The sequence below is a fragment of the Mastigoproctus giganteus genome, chromosome 9 (genome assembly GCF_048544385.1).
Source record: "Mastigoproctus giganteus isolate SK-2022 chromosome 9, ASM4854438v1, whole genome shotgun sequence".
NCBI lineage: Eukaryota > Metazoa > Arthropoda > Arachnida > Uropygi > Thelyphonidae > Mastigoproctus > Mastigoproctus giganteus.
Genome location: NC_143583.1, coordinates 199,441,470 through 199,457,001, shown reverse-complemented (window position 1 = coordinate 199,457,001; position 15,532 = coordinate 199,441,470). Strand labels below are relative to the sequence as shown.

The window sequence follows — 15,532 nt, the reverse complement described above, 5'->3', positions numbered from 1 at the left end:
GATGGGCCTAAAATTGTTGAGCGCTGCTGGGGGGGGGGGCAACTACAGCCAGTCCACCTACTCTCTTATATTCTGAGCCCAGCTTAGGCCTACGCAAACTAGGCATGTGCCTAGGGCCCGTACTTTGCAGAATCCATAAATGGCAATGAATACAGCCAAAATCAATGATTTCCAGTAGATTAACGACAAGCATGAGGCCTCGTGTTCCTTATAAAATTTGCAAATAAAATTATCATGGTATTTATATTTATACTTGTACCTGATTTTGATACCAAAAATAAATGTTTTATTAGAATAAGTATGTGTTGTGTATTATATTCTTGATTTTTACTCTTAGAAATATATGCAAATTTATTTGCTTTACATTTTTATATTGACCGTAATCCTAATTTTGGATTATGGTGTTAATTTTTTTTTATTATTAAAGTAGGGTGTAGGGGGCCCCGAAAATATTTTGCCTAGGGCCGAAATACTCCAAAGATGGCCCAGCTTATATCTGCAATGTTTCAAAATGATTAACAATCAAATTTTATGATGATTTTGCAGGCTACTGGAGTCTCATGTAGGTTTATTCATGTAATTTATCAATCACCCAAAAATTAGACAACGATGAATAACATACTGAGCCAAGCAACTTGGCTTCATCCTAATTTTTTTTACTGCATATTTTTCTAATAGAATCACTTATAAACATTGCATAAGGGGTCGCCTCCGTAGCCAGGTGGGCAGGAGCAGCAGTGCGTAGCACACGCTTCTTGATTAACCCGGGGTTCAAGCCGTGCCCACCAAATACGGAGGATGTGGAAAAGTCAGGGAATGACCACTGCATATCCCCAGAGCAATATGGCCTTAGTTGCTAATGCTCCTAAAATCCAAATAACAAATAACAACAAACATTGCATAAGGGAAAAAATACTGCTATATAAGATAAAATAAATGTTAAAAAGGAAAATATAAAAATAAGTAAATAAAATATACATACCATGTTATCAATTGCAGCTGCTGCATCCTGCAAAACACAGAAGTTATTCCGTAAAACAATCTTCATTCACATAGTCATAAATGTATACTATACAAGCTAAATATTAGCCTCCCTGATTTGAATAGTTTGTTTGTACTATCAACATAGTACAAACAAAATATATTCAAATCAGGGAATCACGAGAAATGGTCATACCTAATGGCTTAATATCAACACAGTCAACAACTAAAACTCAATGATAAAATTAGCAAAATGAAAGATATGAATGCCTTCCAAAAAAGATTTATCGCTGTTGCATAAAAACTTGGAGCAGAGCTATAGAAATCACAGGATTGTATATGACTACAATATCCAAAATTTATAAGAAGTCGTCCGAAGACAAAGGAGTTCAAAAAGGAGTAACCAAGAAGAAAAGAGGATACTATGGGAGGGGACAGAGAGAAGAGCTTTATACAGGACTGTCAAACCACTGACCTACAAGTTGAGAATTATGGAACATTTTCAAAGACAAAACCTGTTCAAAGAGCAGAAAATTGAAAAAATTGGAAAAAGACCCAAATGGTGTTTGAATTGACACAATTGGATTAGAAAAGATTGGAAAAATATACTGTTGTCTGAAAGACCACATTGCATGAGGCAATGCTTCTATCAGGTATCATACTTACTATACAGTAGCCAGAGGTAAAATAAAAATTATGTGGGAGGAATTATCCTCATGGCAGAAATTAAGTGCAGTCTACTGATGTTTGCAAGGAAGACAAATTAAGACTTAACACAGCTGACAACTCGCACAAGAGTGCAATAACATACAAGCATTTCGGTGGACCATGGTTAAAACCTGTGTGATTATTAAATACAGTTCATGATTGTATTCATGTCCAAATTAATTGTAAATTACTCTAACCTGTTTGCCATGCCAGAGTATAAACTTAAAAAAAAAAAAAAAAAAAAAGACTGCCCAGTATTTAAGAAATTGTCAGATCAATACATCCTACAAAATTTCATTTTTATCCCAAAGGAAACGGCCAGTCACGAAATGAAAATGTGATTATTTATCATAGTAGATGTATTGCAATGGATTAAGGAAACACTGATGGTTAATTCAATCAGTTTCACTGACTCTTCTCACTTCTTCAGTCTCCAGGCATGAACCCTAATGAAAATCTGCACAATATATTAGAATATGATGCACAGCCTTCATCACTGAAACAACTAAAAAAAAGTACTACTAGAGAAATGACTTAAAAATTGCAACAGATAGCTTTCAGCCACTAGTCGTTCACAGTATTTTTGAATGTAGTCTTCTTGTAACTCAGTGCATTTTTTTCAGCAATGCTCCAGATTCGTGATCCCAGTTTTGTAGTTATTTCTTGAAGGTCCTGAAAACAGGAGTTTTTGGCTGCTATCACCTCATCATCCAGTCCATACTTCTTTCCAGACAAGTAGGATTTTAGTTTCAAGAAAAGGTGGAAAACAGATGAGGCTAGATCTGTTGAGTGTGTTGGGTAGGGCAACAATTTATAGCTAGCCTGATGAATTTACAACCATGGCAACAAAAAAATGTGTGATCAGCTGCCATTGATCAAACATTGATATACCGTATTTCCCCATGTATAAAACGCTCCCATATATGAAATTTGAAAAAAAATGTATAACATAAAGTTATTGAACTCAAGTTTTATTTATCATAAAATTCATACAACTCATCACTGTCAAAACTCCCATCCATTAGCTTGTCCTCATCTGTGTCTGATGATGAATCACTGTCTTCATATATTGCCTCGTCCTCAGTTCCATCTGTGGCATTTGAAATGCCACACTTCTTAAATGACTTGACAACAATCTCAATCTTGATATTATCCCAGGATCTTTTCACCCAGGTACAAACTTCTCCTATAGATGGTTTCTTCACTCTTCCTACTGGTGTCAAATTGTCCCCAGAAGACTTCATCCATTGGTTCTATTCATCTCTCATGGCAGCTTTGAAGGGTTTGTTAATGCTGACATCAAGTGGTTGGAGCTGGGATGTCAAGTCTCCAGGTATGACAGCAAGTTTTGTTTTTTTTCTCTGCGGCAATCTTCTTTGTATTTTTTGTTATGTATGCCCTGAACTGATCAAGCACCAATAGGGCAGGTTTGCGTAAGAGCCCACCTGGTCTTCTGCTCCAAACTTTCTCAAACCAGATCTTCATCCCATCCTGATCCATCCAACCCTTGTCATGAACACTCCTTGAGGAATGTCTTCTTTTGGCATTGTTTTGTGTTTGAAAATCAGCATGGGAGGCAGCTTGGTTCCGTCGGCACAACAAGCTAGAACAACTGTATAATGGCTCTTTTCATGTCCACTTGTCTTCACAGTTACAGTTTTCACCCCCTTCTTATCAACAGTTCTGTTACTTGGGACATCAAATTGAAGGGGGACTTTTTTCATATTTGCAATCTGTCCCAACTCAAACTGATGTGTCTTCCAACATTGAATGACAAAACGATGAAATTCAAGGACCTTCTGCTCATAGCTTTCAGGCATCTTTTGGGCAAGTCTGGTGCGTGTATGCATGCTTAGTCCATTCCGTTTCATGAACCTGAAGCACCAATTGTGTCCTTTGAAATCAGTAACTTCTTTTTCATCAGCAATTCTTCTTGCCTCATGCTGAGCCATCTTTGTGGACACAGGAATTCCAATTACCCTTTGCTCCTCAATCCATATCTTCAATTCCCTCTGTAAATCAGGCCATTTTGCTGACTTGCCTCTAATGGCCTTCTTCTGCCATGGCATTTTCAGTAGGGTTTCTTCTGCCCATAGCCAGTCTCGGATTGTTTTCTCAGTTGGAGGAGGACCAAACGTATGTTCAGCAGCACGATTTCCATCACTTTTGCAAACTGGATCACTTTTAACTTGAATTCAGCACTATACGAAAATATTTTTCTGAGGCATTTCTGGGCAGAATGTGGCAAAACGGAACCTAATATGCCGGTGACAAGTGTGAAACAATAAGCACAAAGACAACAAGTGCGAAAAAGCGGGAAATGCAAGTAAAAAAAATGTACAACCACTGTATAAGATGCATCCAGTTTTTAGACCCCAAATTTTTCGAAAAAAGGTGCGTCTTATACATGGGGAAATACTGTATATTTCTGAATAATCCCTTTTTACATAGATTTTATTTTGAAACACATTGGTGAAGCAAAACAGTAAGCTTTCCTCACCTATTTGATTTGATTGTATCTCATAATTTAGTTACAAAGTTAGCACAGTATCATCCATTTATTGTTGTCCCTCTGGAAAATAACCTACCATTATTATGCCTTTTGAATTCCAAAAGACAGATGCTGATGGGTTTTGGCTTGGCCTTCTTTGAAGGTGGTGATGTAGCATATTTCCATTATTTTGATAGCAGTTTTGACTCTTGTTGTTGTAATGTAGCCATGTTTCATTCAGAGTTACACATATGGCTAGAAAGTTTTCAGAATCTGTTTGATTAGGGGAAGAAAGTAACTTTGGTGTTTTCAATTTGAAGACATTTCTGATCAGGTGTCAAAATATAGGGAACGCATTGTGCAGAAATGCTTGTACCAACTTCATTTGACAGAATGTTTTGCATCCATTCAATTTTGATGCCTGTATTTAAGCCTATTTGCCCAACAGTTATTGCCTGATTATCTATCACCATGTCATTAACTTTACTGATGTTCTCTGCTGTTGAATGCTGTTTACCATCAGTGGCGGATCCAGAAAAAAAATTGACAGGAGGGACACCATTTATGACAGGGGAAACACCATTTTGTGCACTAGAATGGCGATTACTTTAGCATTAGTGTTGCCAACTGTAGTCAATTGAAAATAGCTGAAACACAACGCAAAAATAGATAAAATCCGATGTTAACAATGAAAAAAAAAATTTTTTTTTGTAGAGAATTTAAACGACTGGTATATTTTCCGAAATACAACAGGGAGGACAAAAATGCCTTGGCACCCCCAAAATAAATGGGCAACAACATGCCTTGGCACCCCCCCACCCTAAATCCACCACTGTTTACCATGTTCTCGTGAATAATCCCTGGATAATCTCTGGATAATAATTTCTGGGAAAGAAAAATTGAGAGTAGGAGTATGTTATAGACCAAATAACTCTGATGAGTACAACAAACAACTGTACAGAGAAATAGAGTGGGCCAGTAAATCAGATTGTCTTATAATGGGAGATTTTAACTTCCCAGATATCGACTGGAAATTTTGGGTTGGTCACTCACGCACTAGTAAGACTTTTGTGGATTTATTGGATGATTGTTTTCAGAAGCATGTTCGAGAGGCAACTAGAGGGAGTAATACCCTTGATCTGATTATCAGCAGTGATTATTCATGTATTAAGAAGCTGCCGATAAAGAAACCACTAGGTGGAAGTGAACACATTGTACTGATGTGGGATTTACTCAAAGATGTAACTACCATCAGGGGTAAAGGGAGAAGGGTTTTTGCTTTCGTAAAGGTGACTACAGTGTTCGCAGACAGTTTTTAAATTCCATACAGTGGAACCAACTGATTATGTTGCCGGCAGAAAATTCTAAATCGGATCCATTCAAGGAATTAATCTTCGAAGCTACTAGGCTTTTCGTACCAACTAAGAAATACTGTTCAAAGTTTAGGCCTAAATGGATGTCAGATGAACTGATGAGACTCGTGGCAGAGAAGAAAAATGCGTGGGATGCATATAAATTATCAAGGGACACAGATGCCTATGGCAGATATAAGATAGTCTATAATCAAGTCACAAAGGAGATCAGGCAAGCAAAGGCAGATTATAACAAATCTTTGGCAAAGGATACAAAGAAAAACAGTAAAGACTTCTTTAATTATGTGAACTCTAGAAGGAAGGGGATGAATCAGATTGGTCCACTTGATATCGATTGTTCAATTGTTGATGAGCCTCCTGAGGTAGCTGAAAAACTGAATGAGTATTGTTCATCTACATTCACACATCAGAAATGTCTGTAGGGAAGTGGAGGCCAGACATTTATCACACTAACAGGGAGCTAAATAGTTTTGTAATAAATGAGAGCAAAGTGAAGGAGAAATTGATGTTACATAAGGAAGGCACCTGGGGTAGATGGGATCTATCCAGTTATATTAAAGAAAGCAGCAAAGGAAATAAGTAAGCCCTTAGCCATGATTATGAGGGCATCCGTGGACTCAGGGGAGATCCGCATGGACTGGAGATACACAAATGAATCCCCAATTCACAAAGGGGGGATCGAAATGTAACACAAGTAATTAGTTTAACTTCTGTTCTGGGGAAAATAATGGAGTCACTGGTTAAAGAAGCACTACAGGATCATCTAGACAAGACTGCAGTTATAGTTCAGACACAATGAGTTTGTTAAGTGGAAGTCTTGTCTGACCAATTCGATTGGATACTATGACGTGGTCACAAAGGAACTAGATGCAAAAAATTATTTTGATATCATATACTTTGATTTCAGGAAAGTTTTTGATTCTGTTGCACACGGAAGACTACTGTACAAATTTGAGCAGTATGGCATTAAGGGCAAGTTGCTGCTATGAATAAAGTGATGGTTGAGTGGGAGAAAACAGAGAGTGGTAATCAATGGACACTGCTCTTTGTGGACTAATGTTATTAGTGGTGTCCCCCCCAGGGGTCCATGTTGGGCCCATAACTATTTTCTGTATCAATGATATTCATAAAGGTATATCACGCTTAATGTCCAAGTTTGCAGAGACAATAGGAAGGTTGGTAGGGACGTTAATGACAGTATGCTTCTGCAAATGGATCTGAAAAGTTGAGCGGGTGCAATGAGATATGACAATTGAAGTTTAACATTTAAAAGATCAAAAATGCTGCATATGGGTAGCAGTAACTCCAGAGTAAGTAACATACCAACTGTGTGGTACTACACTCAAGGTAGTGGAGAATGAAGAAGACCTGGGGGTAATTGTGCAGTCAGATATGAAGTTTTCTGAGCAGTGCAAAAAAGGCTGCAAGAGTAGCTCATGGTGTCTTGTCAATGATATATAGGAATTTTGCTAGCAGGGATAAGAAGGTGATTATCCCCTTGTATAAGGCAATGATCAGGCCACACCTTGAGTACTGCAAGTCTGGAGGCTTCATTTTAGGAAAGATGTAGAGCTGCTGGAAGTACAGAGAAGGGCAATGAGATTTGTGAGTGGAACAAAGGGTTGCTGTTACCAAGAAAGGCTTAAGTTCTGCAAACTGCAAAGTTTGGAGACAAGGCACCTGTGAGTTGATCTGATTGAGGTGTATAAGGCCTTGAATGGATTGAGCAAGGCTCAATGCTAATGGCATTCTTCCTCTTGCTCAGATTTCCTACCTGAGTGGGCATAAATTCAAATTGAGGAAAGACAGTTATAGAATAAATGTGCAGAAATTTGCCTTTAGCGCCAGCAGGTGGTTGATCCCTGGAACAAACTTCCATCTGTCGTTGTGAATGTTGACAGCTTAAATAAATTCCAGGCTGAACTAGACAAACTTTTGGAGTGAATGGATGGGTGAAATGGGAAGGTTGTTTTTTTTTTTTTTGCTGATGATGTAAGAGGCATATGATGCAAGAATGCTTTCTTGCATCATATGCCTCTACTGATGCTAATGCCTTTTTATATAGATTTTATTTTGGCCTGAGACTCAATACATGCATTCCCATAAAAATTCATATTATTGAAAAAAAAAAAAAATATATATACAGTAATACTTCGGTTAATGAATCGTATTTAGGAAGGATAGGGTAGATAGAAGGGGTGATGGGGTAATGCTTCTTATCAGAAGCAGTCTGAGTGCGACGATAGCTTTCCCAGATTCAGACGTTTCACATGCTAGTATAGAATCTGTATGGTGTGAGATAGTTGGAAACAAAAATATAATGCATGTAGGAGTAATCTACAGACCAGGTGATTGTGAAAATTATGACAAAAGCCTCTACATGCAAATGGAATGGGCAAGTAAGCGTCAATGTCTTATTATGGGTGATTTCAATTTGCCTCTAATTGATTGGAGTAAATGGGAAGGAAACTCGACATGGGGAACAAAATTTTTAAATCAACTAGATGACTGTTATTTGTATCAACATGTCAGGGAAAGTACTAGAGAAAAGAATATCCTAGACATCATCATCACCCATGAATCAGATGACATAACAGGGCTGACAGTAGAGGAACCAGTAACAGGAAGTGATCACTGAGTTCTACGGTGGATGATGATGATGAGAGAGGTGGCAGTAGTAAAAGGCAAAGGAATGGGTTTTAATTTCAGAAAAGGAAATTATGATGCCTTAAGGCACTACATGGCCTCTATTAACTGGGTAGATATCATGCAGAGAATGAATACAATTGAACTGTGTTATGCTTTTAAAACATTAATCAGATGCCTTGAATGCATTTTTACCATTAAAAAAAATACTCCATCAAGTTGGATGAATAGTGAAGTTACCACATTACTTGAGCAGAAAAAGGTGGCATGGAAAGGTTACAGAGCAATAAAAAGTACTGAAGCCTATAACAGCTACAAGATGATCTGTAGTAGAGCCACAGAAAAGTTTCGACGGGCAAAGGCAGTTTATGAAAAATCGCTAGCAAAGAGGGAGGATAAGGAATTCTTCACACATATAAATGCCAAGAAGAGCAGGACAAACCAGATCGGACCTTTACATAAGGGAAAGGGGATAGTATTAAATACACCAGCTGCTGTTGCAGGTGAACTCAACAGTTATTTTGCATCAATATTTACAAATGAAATTTTCTTTTGTGGCAATGGGAAATTGTGGGAGCGAAGTTGAAAAATATGTAATTAATGATACATATAAAAATATGTGATTAATGTTAGGTGGGTCAGAAAACTGCTAGCTTGGGGGGAGAAAAAGACCAATAGATTGACAGTAGCCACTGGCAGAGGTGAAAGAGATTCTTGCACTGCTTCTATTAGAATGAGCAGAAGCCTGAAAAACAAGATGCATGGTATTTCAGAGACTGCTGGGAGCCATTGCGGTACAAGTAAACACATGGGTTGTGTTAGGGTAGCTAAGAATAGAAACAGGTGCAGGTATACTTGCGTGTACACCAATGCTAGGAGTTTAGTAAATAAATTTGATGAATTTGAGGTATTGCTCAAAACATCAAAGGCAGATATTGTTGGGATATCAGAGACATGGTGTCACACAGATATAAGGGATGCAGAACTGCAATTTGGGGAGTACAACGTCTACAGAAAGGATAGACAGGATAGGAAGGAGGGAGGGGTTATGCTATTAGTTAAGAAACACATAAAAACCAAGGAAGTGAAACCAGTCGACATCGCCGGACAGTGTTGAGTCAGTTTGGTGTGACATAAGCATTGGGAGATCAAAATTGAGAGTAGGAGTGTGCTATAGGCCTAATGACTCTGATGAGTATAATAAGAAACTGTACAGGGAAATAGAGTGGGCCAGTAAATCAGAGAGTCTTATAATGGGAGATTTTAATTTCCCAGATATTGACTGGAATTTGGGGGCTGGTCACTCACACACTAGCAGGGCTTTTGTGAATTTATTGGATGATTGTTTTCTACATCAGCATGTTCGGGAGGCAACTAGAGGGAGTAATACTCTTGATTTGATTATCAGCAGTGATTCTTCATGCATTAAGAATCTGCAGATAAATGAACCACTAGGTGGCAGTGATCAGAGTGGTAATCAATGGACACTGCTCATCGTGGACTAATGTTATTAGTGGAGTCCCTCAGGGCTCAGTGCTGAAGTGGGATTTACTCAAAGAGGTAACTACCATTAGGGGTAAAGGGAAGGGTTATTGCTTCCTTAAAGGCGACTACGATGGACTGAGACAGTATTTATATTCTATACAGTGGGACCAACTGATGATGTTACCAACAGCAAATTCAAAATGGGAAGCATTCAAAGAATTAATCTTGGAAGCTACTAGGCTTTACATACCAACTAAGAAATATTGTTCAAGGTTTAGGCCAAAATGGATGTCAGATGAACGAATGAGGCATATGCCAGAGAAGAAAAATGCATGGGATACTTACAAATTAACACATGACACAGAAGCCTATGATAGATACAAGTTGATATGCAACCAAGTTACAAAGGAGGTTAGGCAGGCGAAGGCAGATTACGAGAAATCCTTGGCAAGGGATGCAAAGAAAAACAGCAAAGAGTTCTTTACTTATGTAAACTCTAGAAGGAAGGGGATGAATCAGATTGGTCCACTTGATATTGATGGGTCAACTGTTGATGATCCTGCTCAGGTAGCTAACAAACTAAATGAATATTTTGCATCGACATTCACACATGAGGAGTTATTCAGCAAGGGGAATGCCAAAGGTGTATTCAACTCTAGCAGTAAGCTACAGAATCTTGAAATAACTGGGAGTAAAGTGGAGGAGAAACTGTTGAAGATAAACACAAGAAAGGCACCCGGGGTGGATGGGATCTATCCAGTTATATTAAAGGAGGCAGCAAAGGAAGTAAGAAAACCCTTAGCCATAATTATGAGAGCTTCCTTGGACTCAGGGGAGGTACCCATAGACTGGAAATGTGCAAATGTGACCCCAATTCACAAAGGAGGATCAAAGGCTGACACAAGTAATTATAGACCTGTGAGCTTAACTTCTGTTCCAGGAAAATTAATGGAGGCACTGGTTAAAGAAGCACTGCAGGATCATTTAGACAAGACTTCAGTTATAGCTCAGACACAGCATGGTTTTGTTAAGGGGAAGTCTTGCCTGACCAACTTGATTGGATACTATGATGCAGTCACAAAAGAACTGAATGCAGGGAATAACTTTGATATTATATATTGGATCTTAGAAAGGCTTTTGATACTGTTGCACATGGAAGACTGCTACACAAATTGGAGCAGTGTGACATTGGAGGCAAATTGTTGCTATGGATAAAGGGGTGGTTGAGGGGGAGAAGACAGAGAGTGGTAATCAATGGACACTGCTCATCGTGGACTAATGTTATTAGTGGAGTCCCTCAGGGCTCAGTGTTGGGTCCATTATTGTTTTCTGTATTTATAAATGATATTGATGATGGTATATCAAGCTTAATGTCCAAGTTTGCAGATGATACAAAGGTTGGCAGGGTTGTCAAGGACACTACTGACACTATGCTGCTGCAACAGGATCTGGAAAGGTTGAGCAGATGGGCTGAGAGGTGGCAAATGAAGTTTAACATTGACAAATGTAAAGTACTACACATGGGAAACAGCAACCCCAGAGCAACGTATCAACTCTGTGGTACTACACTGACAGTGGTAGAGAATGAAAGGGACTTAGGGGTGGTTGTGCAGGCAGATATGAAGTTCTCTGAGCAGTGCAGATGGGCTGCAAGAGTAGCTCATGGAGTATTGTCAATGATATACAGGAATTTTTCCAGCAGGGATAAGGAGGTGATTATTCCATTGTATAAGGCAATGGTCAGGCCACACCTAGAGTACTGTATATAGGTCTGGAGGCCTCATTTCAAGAAGGATATAGAGCTGCTGGAACGAGTACAGAGAAGGGCAACAAGATTAGTGAATGGAACAAAGGGGTGCTCTTATGAAGAAAGGCTTAAGTTTTGCAAATTACAGTGTCTGGAGACTAGATACCGGCGAGGTGATCTGATAGAGGTGTATAAAGCTTTGAATGGTTTAAGCATGCTCAATGCTGATGGGATTCTTCCTCTAGCTCAGAAAAATCACCTGAGAGGGCATAAATTCAAATTGAGGAAAGACAGATGTAGGATAGACGTGCGGAAATTTGCCTTTAGCCAGCGGGTGGTTGGTTGGTGGAACAGACTTCCATCCCTTGTGGTGGAGGTTGATAGCCTAAATAAGTTTAAGGCTCAGCTGGACAGATATTTTGAACGAACAGAGGGGTGAAGTGGAAGTGGTTTTTTTTTTTTTTTTTTTTTTTGGCTGATGCTGCATAAGCTTGCTTTCTTGCATCAAATGCCTCTACTAATGCTAATGCTAATATTGAAATTTCGCAAGATTATTTAATGAAAAAACTTTCAAGCCTACAGGCCAGTAAGGCTCCTGGAGTTGATGGAATATACCCTATAATCATAAGGGAGGCGGCAAGCGAGTGCATTGAACCATTGAGGCTAATTATGCCAGCATCACTAGACTCTTGGGAGATTCCATTGGATTGGAAAAGTGCCAATGTATCTCTCATACATATAGGTAGCTCTAAGAGTGAAGTGGGAAATTATCGACCTGTCAGTCTGACTTCAGTGGTAGTGAAAATCATGGAGGCAATGATTAAGGGTGGAATTCAGGATATTTGGATAGAACTGAAATTCTCAAGGATACTCAGCATGGTTTTGTAAAGGGAAAATCATGTTTAACAAATCTGGTTCGCTATTTTAAAAGGGTCACTCACGAGCTGGATTTAGGGAATAATTTCGACACTGTTTATTTAGATTTTGGCAAAGCTTTTGACTCAGTCCCACATGAGTGGTTGCTTCATAAACTGGAAAAGGCTGGAATCACTAGGAAAATCCTTAGATGGCTAGCAGGATGGTTTCAGGGCAGGAAGCAGAAGGTTGTAATAAATGGCTATTCCTCAGATTGGGTTGATGTAAGAAGTGGGGTTCCCCAAGGATCAGTATTAGGACCACTGTTGTTTTTAATTTTCATAAACGACATCGACGAAGGGATAGAGGGCGTGATGTCTAAATTTGCAGATGATGTTAAAATTGGTAGAGTAGTTAATGATCACTGCCAAGCTGAGCTTCTTCAGAGAGACCTAGACAGACTTCAGGAATGGTCATAAAAATGGCAGCTATGCTTTAATCCAACAAAGTGTAAGGTATTATACCTAGAAAACAGTAATCCCAAAATAACTTATTCACTTGGTGGAGTTCAACTAAACCCAGTACTGGAGGAAAGGGACTTGGGTGTTACGATACGGTCAGACATGAAATTCTCTGAGCATTGTAAACAGGTTGCAAGGAAGGCCCATGGTGTCCTATCGATGATCTATCAAACATTTGCAAGTAGAGATAGGGATGTGATAATCCCATTATATAAGGCTTTTGTCAGACCACACTTGGAATACTGTGTTCAAGTATGGAGACCGCACCTAAAGAAAGACACTGATCTTCTTGAAAGGGTGCAAAGACGGGTAACTCACCTGGTGAGATCGGCAAAAGGGCGTCCTTATGAAGAAAGACGTCGAATATGTAGGTTGCAGAGTTTGGAAACTAGACACCTTAGAGGAGATTTGATTGAGGTGTTTAAGGCTCTGAGAGGCATCAGTAAAATGAATGAGGACGAAATTTTCAAGATTATAAATGATGCTAGAACTAGGGGACATAAATTCAAGTTATGTGGGGAAATGTTTAGATTGGACTGCAGGAAGTTTTATTTTAGCCAGCGAGTTATAAATTATTGGAATGAGTTGCCTACATGGGTGGTAGAAGCTGACAGTTTTGGGGAAATTCAAAGGTCGCATAGGATAATAGGTTTAATTTCCTTTTCTTTTATTAATTATTATTATTATTTATTTTTTTTTATCATTGTTTTATTCGGGGGTTTTTTTGTTTTTTTTTGCTGGTGCAGCATAAGCCATAGGCTTTCTTGCACCATGCAGCCATTACTAATATGAATAGTGAGATCAGCAGAAGGATGACCGTATTAGGAAATATTCGGACTATGTGGGCTTCAGAGCTGGCAACCAGCCACCTCAGAGGTGACCTAATTAAGGTTTAAAAGACTCTGACAGGGGTTAATAAAATGAATGAAGGTGGAAATCTCACTATTATAAAGAATTCCAAAACTAGGGGTTATAAATTACTAGGGGCTTAAGATTTAGATTAGATTGTAATAAGTATTCATTCAGCCAACAAGTAGTTGACTGCTGGAATAAGTTGCCTTCGCAGTTAGTTGAGGCTGATAGTTTGAATAAATTCAAAGGTTAACTGAACAGTTATTAGGAGAGAACCATAATTTGTGCTTTCTTATCTACTTGTTTTTTTTTTTTTTGTTTTTTTTGGGGGAGGGGTTGAGTTCTTTTTTTTTTTTTTTTTTTTTGCTAGTGCAGAGTAAGCCTATGGCTTCCTTGCACTATATGGCGAATACTATTACTATCCTCTGGTAATGAAGTCAGCAAAAAATGTCCTGCGGCACTTGCAAAAGTTTGCAGTAGGGATTTTTGACGTACCTAGAACTCACTTCATGATATACAGAGCAGTGGTTAAATTGATATCGTGCATACCTACTGTAGTTGTTTTAATATATTTTATTAAATACGTAATTAAATAATTTCCCAGTATGCCACGAAAAAACAATATCTTTAGAAACCAAAATGCAGATTATAAGGAGGATAAAAGCTGGAGAAAAGTAATGCCATGTAGCATAATCAACAATCAACTTTAAAAACAATTTTAAATCAAGGTCATAAAGTTAAGCAGTCTGTGCTAAATTGTAGTGACATTACCATATCCAAATTAACACAAACACATAGTAGCCTTGTAGAAAACATTGGAAAAAATGTTAAGTGTTTGGGTAGATGATATGACACAGTGTCATATGCCAGTCACCCAGGCGATAATTCAACCAAAGAATTAAACTTATTTAACCATTTAAAGGCCCAGGAAGCTGAGGAAACCACTGAGACTTTTGTGGCTTCTTGCAGCTGGTTTGAGAAATTCAAAAAACATACAAGAATTCATAGCATTAAACTGACATCCAGGCAACAGCAGAATTTCCAGCACAACTGCAAGCCATAGTAGAATGAGGAAAATACCTGGAGAATTTGGTATTCAAGTGGATGAAAGTGGGCTATTCTGGAAATGTTTGCCTTCCAAAACTTTCATCTCCCCAGATGCATTTGCATCTGGGGATACGAAGCTAAAACCAATGCTTGTTTACCATTCCGAAATGCCTTGAGCTATGAAAGGATTCTCAAAATCTAATTTGTCAGTAATATGGAAATCGAATAGAAAGGCCTGGGTGATAATGGACTTGTTTACCGATTGGTTTGTCAACTATTTTTGTCCTGCTGTCCAACGTTATTGTGAACGAAATAATTTCGAACCCAAGACACGTTTGCTACTGGACAATGCACCAGATCATCCTTCAAATCTTATCTCATTACATTCCTGTTGAAGTGCTGTTTCCACCACCAAACACAACTTCGCTGCTACAACCAATGGATCAGAGCATTATTGAAGCCTTTAAAGCCTACTATCTGAGATGCACTTTCTACCCAACTTTTAGTCAACTGATTGAGGCTAATGATGAAACATAACAGTCGATCAATGATTTCTGGAAAAATTACAACATTATGAAAGCAACCAGTAATATCAAAGAAGCCTGGGATGAAGTGACAGATCAGTGTCTTAATGGTGTTTGGTGACAAATATGGCCCAATGTTGTTACAGAACGTAATGGAGTAGAATATGAAATTCCTGCAATTAGCACAGAAGTTATTTGAATGGCACATGCAATAGGCTTTGCAGAAGTCGATGTAGCTGACGTTCAGGATTTATTAAGTAGCCATGGTGAGACACTAACAAATGAGGAACTCCCAGAGTTCC

At 38.5% G+C, this 15,532-nt stretch overlaps 1 protein-coding gene across 2 annotated transcripts in view; it reads right to left on the bottom strand.

Moving 5' to 3' along the window:
- cyp33 (peptidylprolyl isomerase cyclophilin-33) overlaps positions 1 to 15,532 on the bottom strand; it is a 183,883-nt gene that overhangs the window by 139,966 nt on the left and 28,385 nt on the right. For both annotated transcript variants that reach the window (XM_090381682.1, XM_090381683.1), the window contains one exon: positions 983 to 1,009. In XM_090381682.1, the coding sequence (XP_090237808.1) occupies positions 983 to 1,009 (27 nt within the window). The remainder of the gene's footprint in view (positions 1 to 982; positions 1,010 to 15,532) is intronic.